The sequence below is a fragment of the Perna viridis genome, chromosome 15 (genome assembly GCF_037379345.1).
Source record: "Perna viridis isolate PV_CMFRI_1.1 ecotype Kerala chromosome 15, ASM3737934v1, whole genome shotgun sequence".
Lineage (NCBI taxonomy): Eukaryota > Metazoa > Mollusca > Bivalvia > Mytilida > Mytilidae > Perna > Perna viridis.
This window is the reverse complement of record NC_142459.1, coordinates 20,558,583-20,577,811: the sequence shown is the minus strand read 5'-3', so window position 1 is coordinate 20,577,811 and position 19,229 is coordinate 20,558,583. Positions and strand designations below refer to the sequence as shown.

Below are 19,229 nucleotides of genomic sequence, written 5' to 3'. Positions count from 1 at the left end.
GTCAGATTTTTGAATCGTCGGGTTTTACTCAACTAAATACCTTGGAAGTTTTTATCCATTGACACTATGTTTTCTTTTTTTTCATAGCATTATTTACATCGTTCTGATCCATGTAACAAATATTCAAATTCTTGTTATTTTTTTTTCAAAAGCTTAAAGACGGTGTAAATGTGCTGATACAAAGTCAAGGAAAAGTAAAGAGAAGTCCGTTTTCCCACTAAATTATATCTTTTAATTCGAAAACGAGATCATTGACCTAACAATTTGTTTCTAAAACAATTGTTTACAAATCTATAAAATTGAGCAGCGACTTCGACAAAAGGAATATTCTTATCAAATGTATAAGCAGAATGTTAAAGTTCCATAATTGTATGTCAGTCCGGCATGTCACAACATTATAATAAGTTTACCGAGCCTTTATTCTTAAGCCTCTAATAACTACCTTTTGTTTTATATAGTTCATGGAAGAGATTCCTGATATTAATGTGTTATCCAATGAAATTCCAATATCTTGTTGGGATTTTAAAGAAATTACCTTTAATTTCTAAGAAATATGACAAAGTAATAGACTTATTGATTTCTATTTTATACACACCCAACGTACTAAACTGAACAGATACCCAATACTTACATTTTATATTGTAACATGTACAAAAACATATTTTGACGACCGTTCTATTGCAGCTCATATCAGGAGACTTCAGAACGCCATCAATTTTCTCAGGATTCCAACCAAAGGTAATATCTAAAGTAGCAGTCTTTGTAAGAATCATGCAAATCTGAAAGATGCGATACACACCAAAAAAAAAGGGCTACATATTTTTATTTTTGTAATTAAGTTGTTTTATAGGTCTATACTATGAAATGTGTAATTAGTCACTCCAGTCTCTCTGCTCTTAGGCGATAATCAACATTGAAAATCCAATAGATTCTATTGTATTTGAGTGTCATTTGCACAATTATCTCCCTTAATTTTGAAATCTACTGTGGATTCCATGTAACTTTTAACTTCCTACATTGTTGTAGGAACAAAGGTTAAATGAAAAACCGAATGTTAATTTCCGTTTACTATGGCAATTGAAACAAAATATCAGAAATAAACATATGTACGTTTTTCGCCCATGAATCACATTTGCATGATTCTTAGATGGAGTACTACTTAATATGTTATGCAATAAAGGGAAGTTCACCCATTACGACAGCCACATTGCTATAAAAATAAAATCAAAACACATGTAATGTAATTAGTACTTTGATGAAAGTAAATGCACATGTATAACACCATTTGCAGTGCATCCTAAAAATCCTAAATCCTGAAAATATATAAAACTGTAGTAAAACAATTGACCAATTCAGAAATTTAACTTCCTTCCTTGTAAACAACGTTGCACCATCGCAGTCTTATGTAAAATACGTCTTGACCAATAAAGAACGTCATGTAGCGATCCCACAATACCATACAGTTTCTGGGTCGGTCCATTAAAGAAACAAACATAATTATGAAGGGAATCCGAATTCCAAGAAAATCTGTAACTAAGGAGGTAGACATAGGGTAAGGGGTACAACTCTTAAAAATCTTTGGAACATTGTATTCAGCATTTTACATCAATCTTATGTAAGCATCTAATTAACTTGGATTCATTTTATTCTGCTTCAAACGAAAGATTGAGAAGCTTTGGTGAAATTGAATATGATACAAACATATCACTGATTTCATGAGTTATGTCCCTTATCCTAAGTCAACCTCCTTAAGTCACTACCCACGTCTGATAACCAGCACACAAACGAAGTATACAGTACATATAAGTATACAGTACATGTAGGTAGAAAATACAAACGAATCGTCAAAAAAGAAGCTGTTGTCATTCAAAATCAACATTAAAATACCATTATTTCCTACACTTAGAAGGCTATCAATATCACAAGGTTGTTATAAGGAGATACAAAGAAAACTGATAAGAAATAGCGTGACATAAAAAAAGGCGGACGAGGATTAAACAACTAACACCAGAGCGGGGAAGTGATACATTGTATAGAGACAAAGTTCTTGTTCCTTTACATGATTTGCATGAAACATGTACATTGTATCTCAATTTTTAATAATTTGAAATTTGTAGAGGAACTCCTGAATACTGAAATACAGCAGAAACTTGACAATTCTATAAAACACGATATAAAGAATATAAGTATGGCTGAGTACGAATTCTGGAAGCTTCTCACTGATACTCATCTTAAGCCAACCTCAGAGGCGTTTACTATGATAGAGGAACTAAAGAGTTGAGTACTATAGATATACTAGATTACTCTAAGTATAAACGCCATTTCATTATGTTTGTTATACGAATCGTCTGTGCTTGTCGTATTACACGTTTTGACAACATAATCGGGTGAGTTCGTGTACATGGTTAAAATATACAGATGAGGCCAGTTCTAACCTCTCAGAACAGTTCTATGACATACATGTATTTAGAACAGTTCTCGGACAGTTCTAGAGCCAGCTCTTCTGACAGTATTAGCCGGCTCCATTAGTAGAACTGTTCTCGTAGTGCTGGTTCTACTTCGAGAACTGTTCTCGTAGAGTCGGCTCTGCTAGAACTGTCTGAAGAGCTGGCGCTAGAACTGTGATTTGAAACTGTTAGAACAGTCCTAGAAGTTTTTCAGAGAGATTAGAACTGATCTTGGCTCTTCTGAAGTTTCCCCGAGAGGTTAGAACTGTTTTATGGGACATACATATATGTACATATTTTATTGATATTTCAATACATTATCAATACATTAACTTATGTTTACGGATACAGCCAATTTCATCGGTCGCTTTTAATCTTTTAAAACCATTCATTTGAAGGTATTGAAAATTACATACAATATGAGGCATGTACTTAAACTCCAAAGGCAAAGAAATAATTGCAGTGATCGAATATCAGTATCCGACTGATTAAATAAACATTATACATATAGAATAAAAATTTTCCAGTCTTGTCTTAAAACAAAAATGTGAAAATGTAACGCAATACTGTAAACCTAATAATGATATTATTTATATCTACATAACGTAAATGTATTGAGCTAAAAGAAGAAAGCGTTTTAAGTGTCAGTCTTTGTAAGAATCATACAAAATATGTTAATATGTGATACACCCCAAAAAGGCTACACATTTTTTATTTTTGTTCTTAAGTTGCTTTATAGGTTTATGTGATGACGTTTGTAAATCTGCCTGTTCTTAGGAGATAACTCACATTGAAAGTCCAATGCTTTCTAATATATTTTAGTGTCATATACAGAGTTTTACCCCTTAACTTCGAAATCTAGAGTACATTCTATGTAATTTTTATCTCATATGAACACGGGTTACATGAAAATCCACATGTTATTTTCTGTTGACTTAAGCTTTTTAAACCAAATATCAAAAATAAAAATATGTAGGCTTTCTAACCATGTATCACATTTTGCGTGATTCTTAGCTGCAGTGCTACTAATGAAGTCCGTAGGAAGAAGAAAATACATTTTACGGATTCTGCAAACAGAGAATATTCACATTCTCTGACAAACTCTGTTTTATTTCCAGCTGCTCTGACTGAATTAAGAAACAATTGGTTAATGATACTTTTGGCAGTTAACTCCCTTTGGCTGGTTCTAATTTCTACATTGGCGTCGAAAATAAATCTGTTAGTCCTGGGCAGTAACCCTGTTGGTAAGTTTTATGATTTATACTTATGATTATTAGAATGTTCCAAATATGAATATTGTTTGTGTGCATGTACCATTTTTGTCGATCCTGATATAAAAAAAACGAATAAAAGTGTATTAAACTAATGTATATACATGTATATATAAGGAACATATTATTCGAATTGAATTTGTGATAGTTTAGGACTCAACCTGTTCAGATAATACATTGTATCATTTAATTTTTAATGAATTATTAAGCGCGAGTAATCTCTACAATGACCTTGAGCTGTAGATACTCAATTCACATTTTTAAGGAACGAATTTTTACATATATGTAGTATTACGGACAATTACTGGAGTGTCTGAATATAAAATACATCGAAACTTATCTAAACCGACCTCTGAATAATCCGAAAACCTGACTGAACCAGACACGTACTAAAACCGCTTTATACCAGTTAAAATAGGTTTTGAAATTTAGTAAACCAAACATCTGTCTGAACCGAATACCCGTCTAAACAGGAACCTGTCTAAACCGAACATATGTATGAACCAAACACCTGTCTGAACCGAACATCTGTCTAAACAGAACACATGTCTAAACTGACCACCTGTCTTAACCGAACACCCGTCTAAACAGAACACCTGTCTAAACCGAATATATGTCTTTACCCAACACCTGTTTTAACAGACTACCTGTCTTAACCGAACAACTGTCTAAATCGAACAACTATCTTAACAGAACACCTGTCTGTACCGACTTCTAAGCTGACTGCCTATCTAAATTGAACACCTGTTTAAACCGTACACCAGTCTAAACCGACTTTTAAGCTGAACACCTGTCTAAACTGGACAACTATCTAAACCGAACAACTGCCTAAACCGAACACATTTAAAGCTACTAAAGGGATTTGGTTTAGACAAGTTTTACTTTATACCATACATGTAGCTGTATTCAAGGCTTTGACGTGAGTATGAAGACGATGATCAGAGTTTAAGATCTACATACAATGTACACGTAGATACATGTATTAACACAAACATGATTATTGCAGCTTTGAAGTCGAGTCAGAAAATATTCAAATGGACCCGATAGGGCAAGATGAGATGTTCTGAGGAGACAATGAAATCAGACTTATTCATTTTTTTTTTTTTTTTTTTTGTTGTTTTGTTTTGATTCGTTTTGGGTTTTTTTTGCATTGTCGATGACTATTAGTAACATTCTCATTAGGAATTGCCAATATTTTCAAAAACAGTATCAAAAAATACATTTGTAATGAGGTAATATAACTTCGTCAATAATTATAGTTTCTATATATTCTATCATTTCCAGGGCTCCTTTTCTTGATTATTTTTGGAATTCTACTGTTGATACAGTTTCTCTGTATGATTTTTCATCGTTTGTCCACACTTGCGCACTTCTTAGCCAGAGCACCTTACAAGTTTGGACATGCGTACAAGACTAGTTGGTCGTACAAGACGGATGAGGATCTAGCAGCAGTTGCTGCAGCAAAAAGAGCTGAACAGATTTGTAGGGCAAAAGGACGACAGAGAACCCAAAGCAAAAAGAAACTTTCCACCCACATGGAAGATGAAACGGCCCCATTACGGGCCAGTAATACATCTTATCTTTAGAACTTGTTCTATTTTGGCTTCAAATCAACCGTGTTGCTTACAAATGTAACATTGTACAGTCTAACTCAAGTTTTGTGAAACATCGAAAACCTCTTTTTACATCTGTTTTTGTCGTTGTTTACTATCAATTTCAAAGAGGGTACATTGTTATTTTGAAATTTGGGTTAAATCTTTATTTCATTGAAATTGTAACAGAATTTTACGGATAAGTTTTCATTAACAGTATGTAATTAATGGATATGGAATCAAAGTCACTTTTCGCACCTATTTGATGAAACCCCGGAAAAAAGTTAGTTCCCTTTTTCTTTAGACTATTACACCTAATTTGTTTGTCAAAATTAGAACTGAGACCCTCAGTTGACTGATTAAAGAAATAGTCCCTAAATCCCATAACTCCCTGCTCATGTTTAGCGTCGGTTATTTATGACTGGTTCCACTTTTTATGAGCTATTCAGAGGGTGTTTCTAGAAAAGCAGAGGACGGTTACCCTACCGGTGCACCAGGTCTTTACTCCCAGTTTTTAGTGGAGTCATTTACAAGTTGCTCATTTACTTTTGTTACTTTGTATGTATTATTTTAATTACTTTATGTTCTTTGTTGTGTTTGTTTTCAATGTCTGGTCTTTGGCCTCAAAAGCAAAGTCTACATGAAGTAAATTTTCGCCAGCTCTTTTATGTGTTTTATAGTTGAGTTGATTGATTTATGGTAATTTGAACATACATGTATACGGTCATATACGCCCTTCAAACTTGGCTGAGATTAGGAGAATCTGTTGAAAAGGCTGGAAAACACCAAATTTTATGCAGCTTTTCACTCTTTTAACAATGGCCACATGCGTGTTGACTCGCGTGCTTCATGTATTTTGTGTCTTTAATTGTCAGATGCAACGCGTATAAGAATATAATAATCTTGATTCAATAGATGTGTGGCCACTTCCGTTCCACAAAAAAAAATATTTTAAAAATTGCAGAAATGTTAAAATCTAAAGATTTTGTATTTCTGGAATAACGTCATGAATCTCGCCAAAAACATCGTACATTCATTGTTTACTACCATTTTACTATTCTTCTATTACTTAGAAATCAGCTTTCATAAAATTTTGAAAAATGTCCAAAATGACCTACAGTGATCTTTACCTAACTTTCTCCATTGCATTGTTACTTAGTTTAAATTACACATGTATTCTAGGATAAAAACAATATTAGAATAATTATAAGTAATCGAGCACTAAACATCGGTTTTATTTTATATGATTTTGCAATATTCATTGGAGAATTGGCTATAATAACAAATGTGTCTGTTGAAAAAATAACATATATTTTCCCATGTGCATATTGTTTATTGCACGAAAGCCAATTCTTATAAATTAATCTTAAAACATATTTTTATCTTCAAACATGAGAAAAGTAGCTCTGAATTTAACTGATTATGGGCGTGTCATAATATTTCTTATTATCCAATGAGATATAATTTTGTTTGTTAGGGTTTAACGTCCGAGCAGCAATATTTCAGCTATATTCAGACAATGAACATGAAATGGATGATAAAATGAACATGAAATGAAAAAAAAAAAAGGATGGGTCACAAGGATAATAGGGTCGACAAATTTTGATTGCCACCGGAAAAAGGGGGGATGGGTAACGTCGGGCAATTTAGCCTCCTGTGGCGGAGCACAAAGGTTCCTACTCCTATCGAATACCACAGCAGAGTTCTTTAACGTGCGAGGAACGTGGGATCTTTCCCAACACGGTGCACCACTATGGTTTGCGGTCAGGTTTTCCGTATTATAGCCTGACAACCCCAGCATGTAACACGCCAGGGGTACCCCATTCCACCACCTGGGGCACACATCCAAGTTGCTCTGTGGGCAGAGCGCCTAGCCCCCGGCTAGGTTTCTGAGCACTATTTAGTCGCCTTATACGACAAGCTTAGCGCTGCTGCAGGCCTATTCTTTTAACACCCGGACCTGCACGGGGCCATTCAGATATAACAAAATTATTTTAACCAATCATATTACAGTATTTATCTCAAATTAATTTAATTATCATTGTTGTTTAAACCTTTCATTATACCCTGTATAATGTACTTTAGGACTGGTTGTTCAACAAAAAAAAGACGTCAAAATTTCTCTTTACAAGAAAAAATACATCGAAACTCCGACCGACGACTTTTCAATCGATCGGTCAATCAACAAAGTGAATCTTATTAACTTCATACGACAAAGGTGTTGAATACCCGTAAACAGCACATTAGTAGATCAAATTGCATCATGATATCAAAAAATAATCTTTTGAACCCAGAGATTGATCTTTGTTAAACATTTGTAAAACATTAGTAAAAAAAATATAGATGTGTTGATTGCTCATGTTCGGCCTTCAATGAATACTTAACTACAACTTCGTTCCTACAAATGCATGTGTATGTGGGACACGAGGTACATGTATAAATGTAACATATTGTTAGATTATTTAATATTTTTCAACGAGAGGGAGTTTCTCATGCTAATCTCTTCGAGCGGCTTTGCCGTGAGAAGAGATGAGCATGAGAAACTCCCGCGAGTTGAAAAAATATTTAATAATCTGTTTATCGCTGTTTTGCTGAACTATAAGGTATTAGTTTTCTTTTATTTTCTGTTTGCTTGACCTACATTTGTAAGTTTTATAAGCGCTGCAAAATTTCCTTTCGGGACTATTTTTCAGCGACGTGCTACGTGACACCTATGTTGTGTAGCTGTGATACACATTAAAAAAAAAACGGTGAACTATGACAGTCGCGTTTAAAATTTGTGAAATAATTTAGGGATTTATTCAATCTAATCGGGTAAGTTACTGTATTTAATCATTTTCCATTGTAGACTATAAAATATTGCCACAAATTTGCCATTATTTCATACGCAGTAAACAAACAGACGGTTATTTGGGTCGTCAATTATTCCTACACATGTACGCTGTTGCTTGTATGTCACGCGGGGACATAGAAACTAGCGATAATTTTCATTCTCACTCGACTGGCGTGAGATTGAAAATTATCGTACAGCAAGATCAAGGGGATTTTGAACAAAATAGCGATAATAACCAATTCTCAAATAAATAACCTCTGACGCAAAATTAAATATTTCCTTCTTGGTACGACCTAATTGTAACCTATATTATTCATACATGTGAACGAGAACGGACATCCTTAATTTTTCACTTCAAATTAAAATTATCATTGTATTGTTTCCTTCTATTCAATTCTTTTTTTTCTTTTTGGCGCGTACTAAATGGTTTTAAGTGTGAGTTGTAGCAAGTAATTACGCATGGAATCTTTCTACGAAGTATAGGAGATCAAAAGAGAGGCTTCCTACATTGTGTTGTGTAATTCCTACTCTGTTTCCTCATGTCGCAGATCAAAACATCAATTTATTCAAATCATTTGAAACCGGAACAAATTAAAGAGGTCAGTCGGATTTTGGCCTTTTGATTAGAATACATCATTTCACAACTTACGACAATTTTGTGGCACGTGGTCTGTGACGATGTCGTCGGCATATCATAACTCGGTTAGTTCACATTTATATGATGATATTGCAGTACCTATTGGTTTGGAAAGCTTTGATATTGAAGAAAACAACGAAAAGGTTAAAGACAAATTACACAAAAGAATGTCACACCAATATGAAAAGCTTATTGGTCTTGCTAATGTGAAATCGAGGCGCATATGCGTTTTTGGTGTAATCGTTGCTTTAGTTGCTACATTTAGTATCACAGTTGCTATCATTTTCAGTATATTCTACGCAAAACCAACGTACTGTGATCAAGGTAAGAACATATATTACATTAAAACAAATCGGAGTTTAGATATATAGCAGTCGCCTGAGTCAACAGATTAGTAAAACCTGTTAACATCTTCTGTGGAATATAGTTTTATCAACATTCACATGTTTGAATGCTCCCAGATACAAATATGTAGTTATTAGTAGAGATTTCTCATACTTTGTAAAAAAAAACCAAATCATCTTTCTAAATATACCGAAGAAGATGCTTTCACAATGCTGGAATTTGTATCCACGACATTTTTCTGTAGCGCTGTGGACGTGTTTTTCAGCAAATGGTTGGCATTCCAATGGGAAAAAATGTACTCCTGTACTTGCTGACATTCCGTCACTGTTATGAGGTTGACTTAATAACTGATCTGATCCAAAAGAAGGAACATCGTTTAGCTAGATCCTTTAATCTCAGTTTCCGCTATATCGATGACGTATTATCCTTACACTATCCTAGTTTTGGGGATTTTATTCATAGCATCTTCCCCAAAGAACTTGACATTAAAGATACTACAGACACTGTGAAGTCAGCCTCATACCCTTAGAGGTATGACATACCTCATCTTGACATACCCTTAGAGGTAGGACATACCTCATCTTGACATACCCTTAGAGGTAGGACATACCTCATCTTGACATACCCATAGAGGTATGACATACCTCATCTTGACATACCCTTAGAGGTATGACATACCTCATCTTGACACACCCTTAGAGATTAACGGTAAAGGAAATCTACTGACCGAACTATACGAAAAACGTGATGACTTCATTCCGTATTGTCAACTTTGCTTTCATCTGAGGCCACTTCACTTCAGCACTTGCGTATGGAGTTTTCATATCACAACTCATTCTTTATGCCAGAGCTTGCTGTTATAACGCAGTATTTTTGTACCCTGCTATACTTCTTACAATGAGGCTTCGGGAACAGGGTTATTTTGCTACACGTTTGAAGTCCTCACTACAGAAGTTTTATGGTCGTCATCGTGAACTCGTGGATCGTTATGGTGTATCCATCATTACCATGAGAACTGATTCCTTCAACATGTTATAATTATCCTTTTCTCTTTTGTCTACCCTGGACTTGACTTGTATGTGCAACTCGGCGGGTGTTTCTAGGAAAGCAGAGGACGATTACCCTACAAGTACACCTGGACCATGCTCCCAGTTTTAGTGGATTCCAAGTTGCTTATTTACTTTTGATACTTTGTATGTGTTATTTTATGGTTATTTTATGTTTGTTGTGTGTCTGTGTTCATAGCGAATAGAGTCGTCATATTCTGAGTCGTTTGAATAATATTGATTTGTCATGCATCATTAATTTGATCCTATATCCTACATAATAACATATAGATGAACTGTCCCGTCCTACCATACATTGTGTACTCAGTTACAACCCTAGATTAATCCTACGAGAAAGACTGACCCGGCCAGCGAAAGCTATATTTAATATAGCCTATCTAGCCGAGTGGTCTAGGGCGATGGACTTTGCACAGGCGGTGTTGCCATAGATGCCACAGCGGTACGAGTTTGAGTCACGGGGAGGGAACAACCAAAAATTTGCATCGCAAATTTGACAATTCGAACATCGTTGGGAATTTTCAGGCTTTTCTATATATAAAGTTTTATAAATTGTATGCTCATAAGGTTTTATGAGTTGTATGCTGAAGAGGGATATCAGTTATCCGAAATATTGAAAGTAAACTTTACCGTCTTCTGGTAATGTTAAACATATTTAGACGTTTATTTAATTTATTGTTATGTTTCGCATCGTTTTTAACGATCCATCACCCCGTAAGAGTATTTGTTGACTTTTATATAGACGATCATATGCGATGCAAATTAATGCTCGAACAGGTACCGCTGTGACATCCATGGCAACACCGCCTGCACGAGAGAGAGGTCTAACAGTTTTATTCGTTGGGAATTCAGATTCTTCTACAAGTTTACATTATCTTCCCTGTATCAATTTCAACCAATGGAGCAGTGTGGCGAATAGAGTCGTCACATTCTGAGACATTTATAAATTTATTATACATGAAGTACTTAAAACCAACATTATCGAAATTGTAATCTAAATCCATCACCAAGAAGTTCTACAATGTGCAATACAAGGAATGAAGCCTTGGTTTTTTTTAGGTATTTTGAATTTATGTAATACTGCAAATTTTGACAAGTAAAATATGATCTGAGTCGAGGCCAGACAAGCTGCAGAATCAAGGACACTATAGCAAGTCTATCCTCTATTATAGTACCATATTTATATTGTGCAATATTATTATAAACTAACACAGTACATGAATAGTTGATTTTATTCAACACTAGCATATGATGAGGCAAAGGTCAAGGGCAGCTATGAAAAGAAACGTGCTTACTCGCAACATATTGAAATTTCCAAAACAAAACTTTTCAAATTTACTTGCTTTGTTTTGTCAACGTGTACATGGTAGCGCTTAGACAGATTCTTTCCATGATGGTTTTATTTGTTTGAAATTTTTCGTTTTTATTTTAGAATCATGGGTAATTCTGTGTGAGCCACTTGCTCAAAGACTGATCACTCATGCCTTCCTTAGTTGCCCAGGAGATGACAAAATCACTGTGAAAAAGATAGAGACTTTTACTAAGGATGACTACAAATACAACACTCTGTATTGCAAGAAAACTAGCTCCTGTACGAAACTACGGAGTAACGGAACACAGATGATTAGCTCTATCTGTAATGGGAATAGTTTCTGTTCAATCAAACAAAATATCTATTCTGATATCATATTACATGACAGTTCGTGTCTTTTCTCAAAGGTTCACAAAAAGTCATACAACTGGCTAAAAGTTTATTATACGTGTACCTAGTGTTTCATCAATACATCAGAATATATGCCTTTTAATCTTTAAATTCGTAGAATTCAAAAACGCGTCTCCAATAAGTCTGATTAGGTCGCATGATATATATATATATATAGATATATATATATATATATATATATATAACAAACTGATCCGATTCAGGCCGAATTGAACACGTCATAGTAATATGTCAGATTGTTTGAAATTTTAAAGACTTGAATTAATGTCACAATATGACCGAGTCTGTTGGTGGAATGGGACACGTATGTTGCACCGGACAGGAATATGACAATCATTAAAAAATGCAAAAAAACTCATTCTAAAATTTATTTTCCCGATTGTACTTTTTTGGTATCTTCCATGCACCAAATAAAACTACAACGAATTGTAATTGGTTAGACTTTGTTTAATTTGTTATTATGAACTTCAGACTTAAAAATATTCCCTGCTTAAACAGGTTTGTGACATGAATAATTCGATCACATGTCAGAGTAGTAATAAATACATAAACTTGACGATGGCACCTTTATTATCAACCGTAAAAGAAGAATTTTTCTGAAGAATAATTATTTGAGTATCAATGAAGGGCATTCTTATATTATACCCCACCTCACGAATTAGCGAGGTGTAATGTGAAACCCCCAAAAAGGGTCCATCCGCCTGTCTGTCTTTCCCATACGAATTCAGGACGTTAATTTCAGATGGTATCGAATAATCCGTTATCTTTGTACATTTTTTGGTATCATGAAATACAATACGAATTTCAGTTTGATCGGAATTATTTACACACAAATTACGGATATTTTAAGATGTATTTAATTAGACTTATTTTTCTTTGCATATCAAAGCATTGTTAGTTCTTTTTTTTGGTTTGAGTTTCACCTTCAGTTGTGAATTCCCGCTTAATTGGTTTTTTTTTAAGAATTGGAGCTTTATTTTTGAATATGAATTAGTAATGTTGTTCCGATATGATGATTTGCAGCACGTAGCCATACACAGGCAAATGTGCCACACATGAGAATCATATGGTTTGCATCATATGATTATCATATAAATTGAGCACAATATGGTAATCATATGCTTCAGTTAACATATGATAATCGCATGATTATCACATGATAATCGCATGATTATCACATGATAATCACATTTTTTTTCACAAACATGATTATCATATGTTTTCAAGCCCATATTATCATATGAGAACCATATGATTACCATATGACATAATTAATATAATATGAGTTTCATATGATTACCATATGATTATCATATGAATCGAGCACCATATGATTATCATATGAATCGAGCACCATATGATTATCATATGAATCGAGCATCATATGCTTACCATATGATTATCATATGAATCGAGCACCATATGATTATCATATGAATCGAGCACCATTGGCTGTGTATACCTAAAAGATACATACAACGTGGCGTACTATTCAAAGTCATGTTAGATGCCCTATTATACCCACCCAAACAAAGAATATCATTAATTATACTTTGAAATGAGATAAAAAAAAATCAATTTTCTTTTAAAGTTTAGTTTAAACATTAATCTTCTTATTAGTGTTGAATGTTTCAATTCTTTATGACTTATCAAGAATGCCCATTTATAAATGTACACACACGTCCATTCCTATGTAGTTTGTGTTATTAAGTGTCGGTCCGTGTAAGAATCATGCAGTGGATGAAACATGGTATGAAAAACCCCATCATTCTAATAGTGTAATCTGACTATTTATACAGAATCAAGGAAAACAAACAAGATTTTCAATATCATGCTGGACCATTGAGTTACAATTTTCTCGAAATGCACTGAAAATGAACATTTCAAGGGCAGATACATGTAACTCTGTCAAAAAACTTTTTTTTTCTAAGATTCTATATATCAAAATTCTAAGCAAATCCATTGATGCAGAGATCAAATAATTATGGTCTTTTCAAATAAAGAAAGCATCATTATGTGTAATCCTATTGTCAGATCGGTCGGGTTTTGAAATGCAAGTTTCTGATTTTTCCATTTTTGCCTGATTCTTACAAATATTTACATTTAATTCAGTCAACTCAACATTTGTTGCATTACTTCCAACAACCAAAACAACATTTTTTTACACGTGTCTTGTACAAAAATATCTTGACCTCTTCCATATCGTCATGCTTTTAAAGTAGCTATCTTGGTACGAAAAATCAGACATCACGTGATAACATGCCAAATTCACTTTTTGTTTCTGATTCAGAAATAGTTACAGATTTAATATGTGATCTTAGTTTCTCATTGCACTTTTGAGCGTTTTTCTTATTCCCGATTTCGACGATTTTGTTTCGTTTTTTTTTAATTTAATCAAATGGGAGTTATTATCCATTCGGCAGACTGGATTACGTTCCGATTGCCGCAACGAACAGTAATCCAGTCGTAAATGTGTCGTTTGTGGGTAACGTCCCTTTGAAAAACACGAAATAAGTATTAATTGCATTTTGCATTAGGTATTGTTCTTGTTCTTTTTTTGTTTGAGCCTCGTGCAGGTCCGGGTGTTAATAGAATAGGCCTGCAGCAGCGCTAAGCTTGTCGTAAAAGACGACTAAATAGTGCTCAGAACCCTAGCCGAGGGCTAGGGCGCTCTGCCCACAGAGCAACTGGGATGTGTGCCCCAGGTGGTTGAATGGGGTACCCCTGACGTGTTACATGCTGGGGTTGTCCAGCTATAATACGGAAAACCTGACCGCAAACCATAGTGGTGCACCGTGTTGGGAAAGCTGCCACCTACCCTACTGTGGTATTCTCCCGGAGTAGGAACCATAGGGCTCCGCCACGGGAGGCTAAATTGCCCGACCCTACCCACTTCTCCCTTTTTCCAGTGGCAATCAAAATTTGTCGACCCCAAAGTTCTTGTTTCCCATCCCTTTTTCATTTCATCATCATTTCATGTTCATTTTATCATCAATTTCATGTTCATCGTCTGAATATAGCTGAAATATTGCTGCTCGGACGTTAAACCCCAACAAACAAACAAACAAACAATTTTTTGTTTGATTGTATGGTTTTCTCAAAAACACAAAAGTCCTATTGCATACTACATATACGTATCACAAAAAAGCATTGCTTGCTCAGTAGGTTTATCTGCACTATGGATCATCTTTAGCATAGGCAGTATCTATATTTCATATGGATTTGTACTTGTCTAAAATGCCATGAACACTGCAAAAAAATTAAGTACCCATAACCTTTATATATGTCATTTTGCGCAATAAATGTATTCACATAAAATTGCTAAATTAGAGAAGTAGGGCAAAACACTATTTTTGTATTTTTCCCGTGTGTAAATAAGCTTCAGAGGACACGGGAATGTTATGCCTTTCTACATATCATCAGTACATACATTTGTTAACACATTTTGATTTACCGATTTGAAGTTGCAGTTGAACTTGTATATCTTGTGTTTGATTTCACATCTTAACAGGTTGACAACAAACCAGACTTAGCTTTCACAGGGTTGTACTTGACAACAAACTGGACTTAGCTCTTACAGGGTTGTACTTGACAACAAACAACTCTTAACTCTTACAGGGTTGTACTTTCAATGAATTTTGTGTGCTGTCTTGATTGTTTTTATCTTAGGTATTTTATTTAAGGATGTAGACCTAGAGAAAGGGACAAAACCTTTAAAATAATAGGAACGTTGGTATTCAGCATATTACATCATCTCATGTAAGCATCAAAGTAACTTGGATTGATTTCATTCTGGTTCAAATGAAACAAAGCTTGATAGCCTTTGGTGAAATTGAATAAATGCAAACATATCACTGATTTCAAGAGTTACATGTATGTTCCTTATCCCAGGTCTACCTTCTTAATGTGGTTGTATTCCTTTCAATTTGTGAATGTGGATATTTTGACTTCGGATTTGATGTTTTTTAATTGTCCAACGGTTTTGAATGCTTCTGTATTGTCTTACCGATATTTAAAAGAATTTCACCTTTTTTCGTTAGAAGCGAGCACATCAGGGTTCAATATTACTGTATTATTATTTTAGTCCTGCGAGCAGCTCCACCGATATCACTTTAAGTTATATATGTACAAATATATTCCGGTACTGTTTTTTAACAATTCTGTACGGATGACGGAAATAATTTGCACATGCACTGTACAGTATACATGTACATATAACCGGTCACGTAAGTGAATGAACTTCAATCTGACTCAACTAACTGAAGTATTTAAGAAAAAGTGATTGCCAGTATCTTAAAAAGGCTATGCTTCGATTTGAAAATTACATTTAGAGCTTTATTATTTTTCCTAGGCGAGTAACGTTCTTAAACCGCCATTTCAAAAGCGGAGAAAGATACTTCAGTACATTGTACAATCCCGAACCATTCCATGAATATTGTATGAAGCAGGAAAACTACAAACATGATGTAGACCATCTAAAACATGCAATTTTCACGCAATACTCGTTTCTGATGAGCTCAATTTGTGCTCGCTATAACATTCACAGGAACAATTGCAACTTATATTTTATAATGCTCCCAGTTTCAGTGGAGTCTGGTAGCTCATTGACTTTTGTGTCTATGTGTATGTTAATTCTGATGTTTATTTTCTTTGTTGTGTGTGTATCTTTTTTCCCTGTCCGGTGGTTTACCTTGCATTATGTTGTTTTTTGACCATTCGAATCCTGGTTCCCTGGAAGTATTGTAAGTAGAATTATTCTACCAAGAACAGCTCCTAACAGTTTATGATACTAATCTTCTAAATAAAGATATTTAGAACTATTTTGGTTCTTTTTCACTTTTGTATTTATATTGAACTGGTTAGATTATTTTTAATCAGACTTGCTATATATTTGTAGATCAAGTCACGCAGGAAATATACATACTGCTCTAGTCTTTTATTTTGAACAGTTGAGAACAGCTAATCTTAGTTTTTTGTACGACCCACAATATTTTTTGTGGTTTCTGTCAGGATCTTTTAGGGAATGGGACAAAGTGTCTCACAACCTAAGGACAACGTCTGTCAGAATCCTTCAGGATTTTTGTTTCATATGCTGTCATAGAACAGTTTTCCTGAAAGAATTTAAAATATGTTAGAAGTGTTTAGGACCAATTAGGAAAATTGTTTTATTATGATATGTGATGTCCAAAATAATTAGAAAGCCATACTCTTTTCATATTTTTAGCCCTATGGGAAACATTAAATTACCATGATTTTTACTTACATATTTTCATGAATTGATCTATTAGTTAATAAAATCATATGTTTCATAATGTTTACCCTACCGGTGCACCTGGTCCATGCTCCCAGTTTTTAGTGGAGTCCGAGTTGCTCATTTGCTTTTGTTACTTTGTATGATTTTATTTACTGCATGTTCTTTGTTGTGTATGTCTGTTTTCCATGTCTGGTCTTTGTCCCTTGATTACATTCTTTTGATTACCGCCATAACCTTGGTTCCCTTGATTACTCTTCCATGTCTGGTCTTTGTCCCTGGATTACATTCTTTTGATTACCACTATAATCTTGGTTCCATTGATTACTCTTTCATGGTGACCCTAAAAGAAAAGAAGCAAGACAAACACAAATAAGCAGCGGCATATGTTTTTAGGTGTTTAAAAATATTCGTTGCAATATTTTCTTCATATCATTTTTAATAACTTACTAATAAGCTAACCTAATAAGACAACATTTTACCCAGTACTCATAATTTATTACATTTTGATAACAAACAAGACATTTTTTACAATAAATTATTTCTCATATACATGTATATACAATTTATATTATATTTATATATATAAACGTCTCAGAATGTGACGACTCTATTCGCTACACTGCTCCATCGGATCAAATTGATACAGAGAAGATACGTAAACGTATTGAAAGGTCTGATTCCCAACTATGTTAGAACTGTCAAATTTGCGATGCAAATTTTTGGTCGAAATGACCCGGCCAGCGAAAACTATATTTTTATATAGCCTAGCTGGCCGAGTGGTCTAGGGCGCTGGACTTTGTGCAGGCGGTGTTGCCATAGATGTCACAGCGGTACGAGTTCGAGTCCCGCGGAGGGAGCGACCAAAAATTTGCATCGCAAATATATATATATATATATATATATATAGTTTCTACAACGTAAGCTTCATATCAAATGTTAAACTAACATACTGGTAATCCACATTCGTTGTAAATATGTATACTATATTTTTTTCCCTATCATGGACAATGCCTCACCAACACAATATCTTTGTAGATGCTCCAAATTATGAATGGCTCGAACGCGTTCTATCGGAGTGACGTGTTCGGAAATGGCGTATGCAGTTAGGAAGTGATTGAGTAAAATAAAAAATTCCGTATTTTCTCGTTGGTTGAGTTATCTATAACAACAAAATTTAGTGTCATATTATTACAAATACATGTACATATTGTTCCATTTTAGACAAAGCCGAAAATTATATTGCTTACATACATAATACATTGTATTTACCATGTGATCTAAACAGAACTAAATCTCATTTTGTAAGTCTTAGGGGTTGGAACATTTGTGTTGCGTCGACAAGATTACAACATTTGCATACAATATGAAAAACACAAAATGTACCACAATACCAACAAAGCAAAAAGTATGGTTGAAGAAGGTGGCACGTGGTTGTTGTTATCAGATTAATGTTTTACTAGTCGACTTGTAGTTTCAATAGCGAATTGGAACAATAAAGTTGTTGAGTGACCTTAGCTATCGTATCTAATCTGCAAAATAACTTTCATTTTCACATTGCAAGGGCAATATCTCAAACAAGTCGTACTAATACTGAGACCTAAAAGGACACTCATCTATAGTCCAAGTCACCTCAGATTGTTTGCGGTTTTTTGCGTTTATTTCTGTAATTACTCGACGGTTCCTTTCAAAAGCTTGCCATTTTATTCATGTCGTTCTGTACTACGATTCCCTTACAATTTTTTTTCTTTCTTACCTCCGAGATTGAAAAAATTCAAAATTTATTTTTCCTACGAGAATTTTGCATTGAATGTATTGTTTATCCGCCATCTTGTTTCTATGGATATTTTGAAATGTTCCCTATTATCTCACAATTGAAGAGCTGAATACCATGATTTCCCGCCATATTTCTGCTCTTTACCTTTAGTAAAAGACAAAACCAGAAGTTCCGAATGAAAATGTTACAACTGGTACTTAATAAGAGTCTTACCACATAAAGTAATAAATTAGCAGGGAACCAGAAATATGGCGGGAAATCATGTTATTTCAGCTCTTCAATTGTGAGA

The 19,229-nt window shown here is 34.3% G+C and overlaps 2 protein-coding genes across 4 annotated transcripts in view; both read left to right on the top strand.

The window, feature by feature from the left end:
* LOC148597412 (uncharacterized) overlaps window positions 1-5,403 on the top strand; it is a 32,267-nt gene extending 26,864 nt beyond the window's left edge. For all 3 annotated transcript variants that reach the window (XM_088562957.1, XM_088562959.1, XM_088562958.1), the window contains exons 19-22: window positions 685-738; window positions 2,118-2,276; window positions 3,566-3,691; window positions 5,003-5,403. In XM_088562957.1, the coding sequence (XP_088419083.1) occupies window positions 685-738; window positions 2,118-2,276; window positions 3,566-3,691; window positions 5,003-5,304 (641 nt within the window). In that variant the 3' untranslated portion in view covers window positions 5,305-5,403. The remainder of the gene's footprint in view (window positions 1-684; window positions 739-2,117; window positions 2,277-3,565; window positions 3,692-5,002) is intronic.
* A 729-nt stretch (window positions 5,404-6,132) lies between these two features.
* On the top strand, window positions 6,133-12,344 carry LOC148597411 (uncharacterized). Its single transcript, XM_088562961.1, has 2 exons — window positions 6,133-9,104; window positions 11,622-12,344. The coding sequence occupies exons 1-2, from the start codon at window positions 8,822-8,824 to the stop codon at window positions 11,957-11,959; spliced, it is 621 nt and encodes a 206-aa protein (XP_088419087.1). The 5' UTR covers window positions 6,133-8,821; the 3' UTR covers window positions 11,960-12,344.
* The last annotated feature ends 6,885 nt before the right edge of the window (window positions 12,345-19,229 follow it).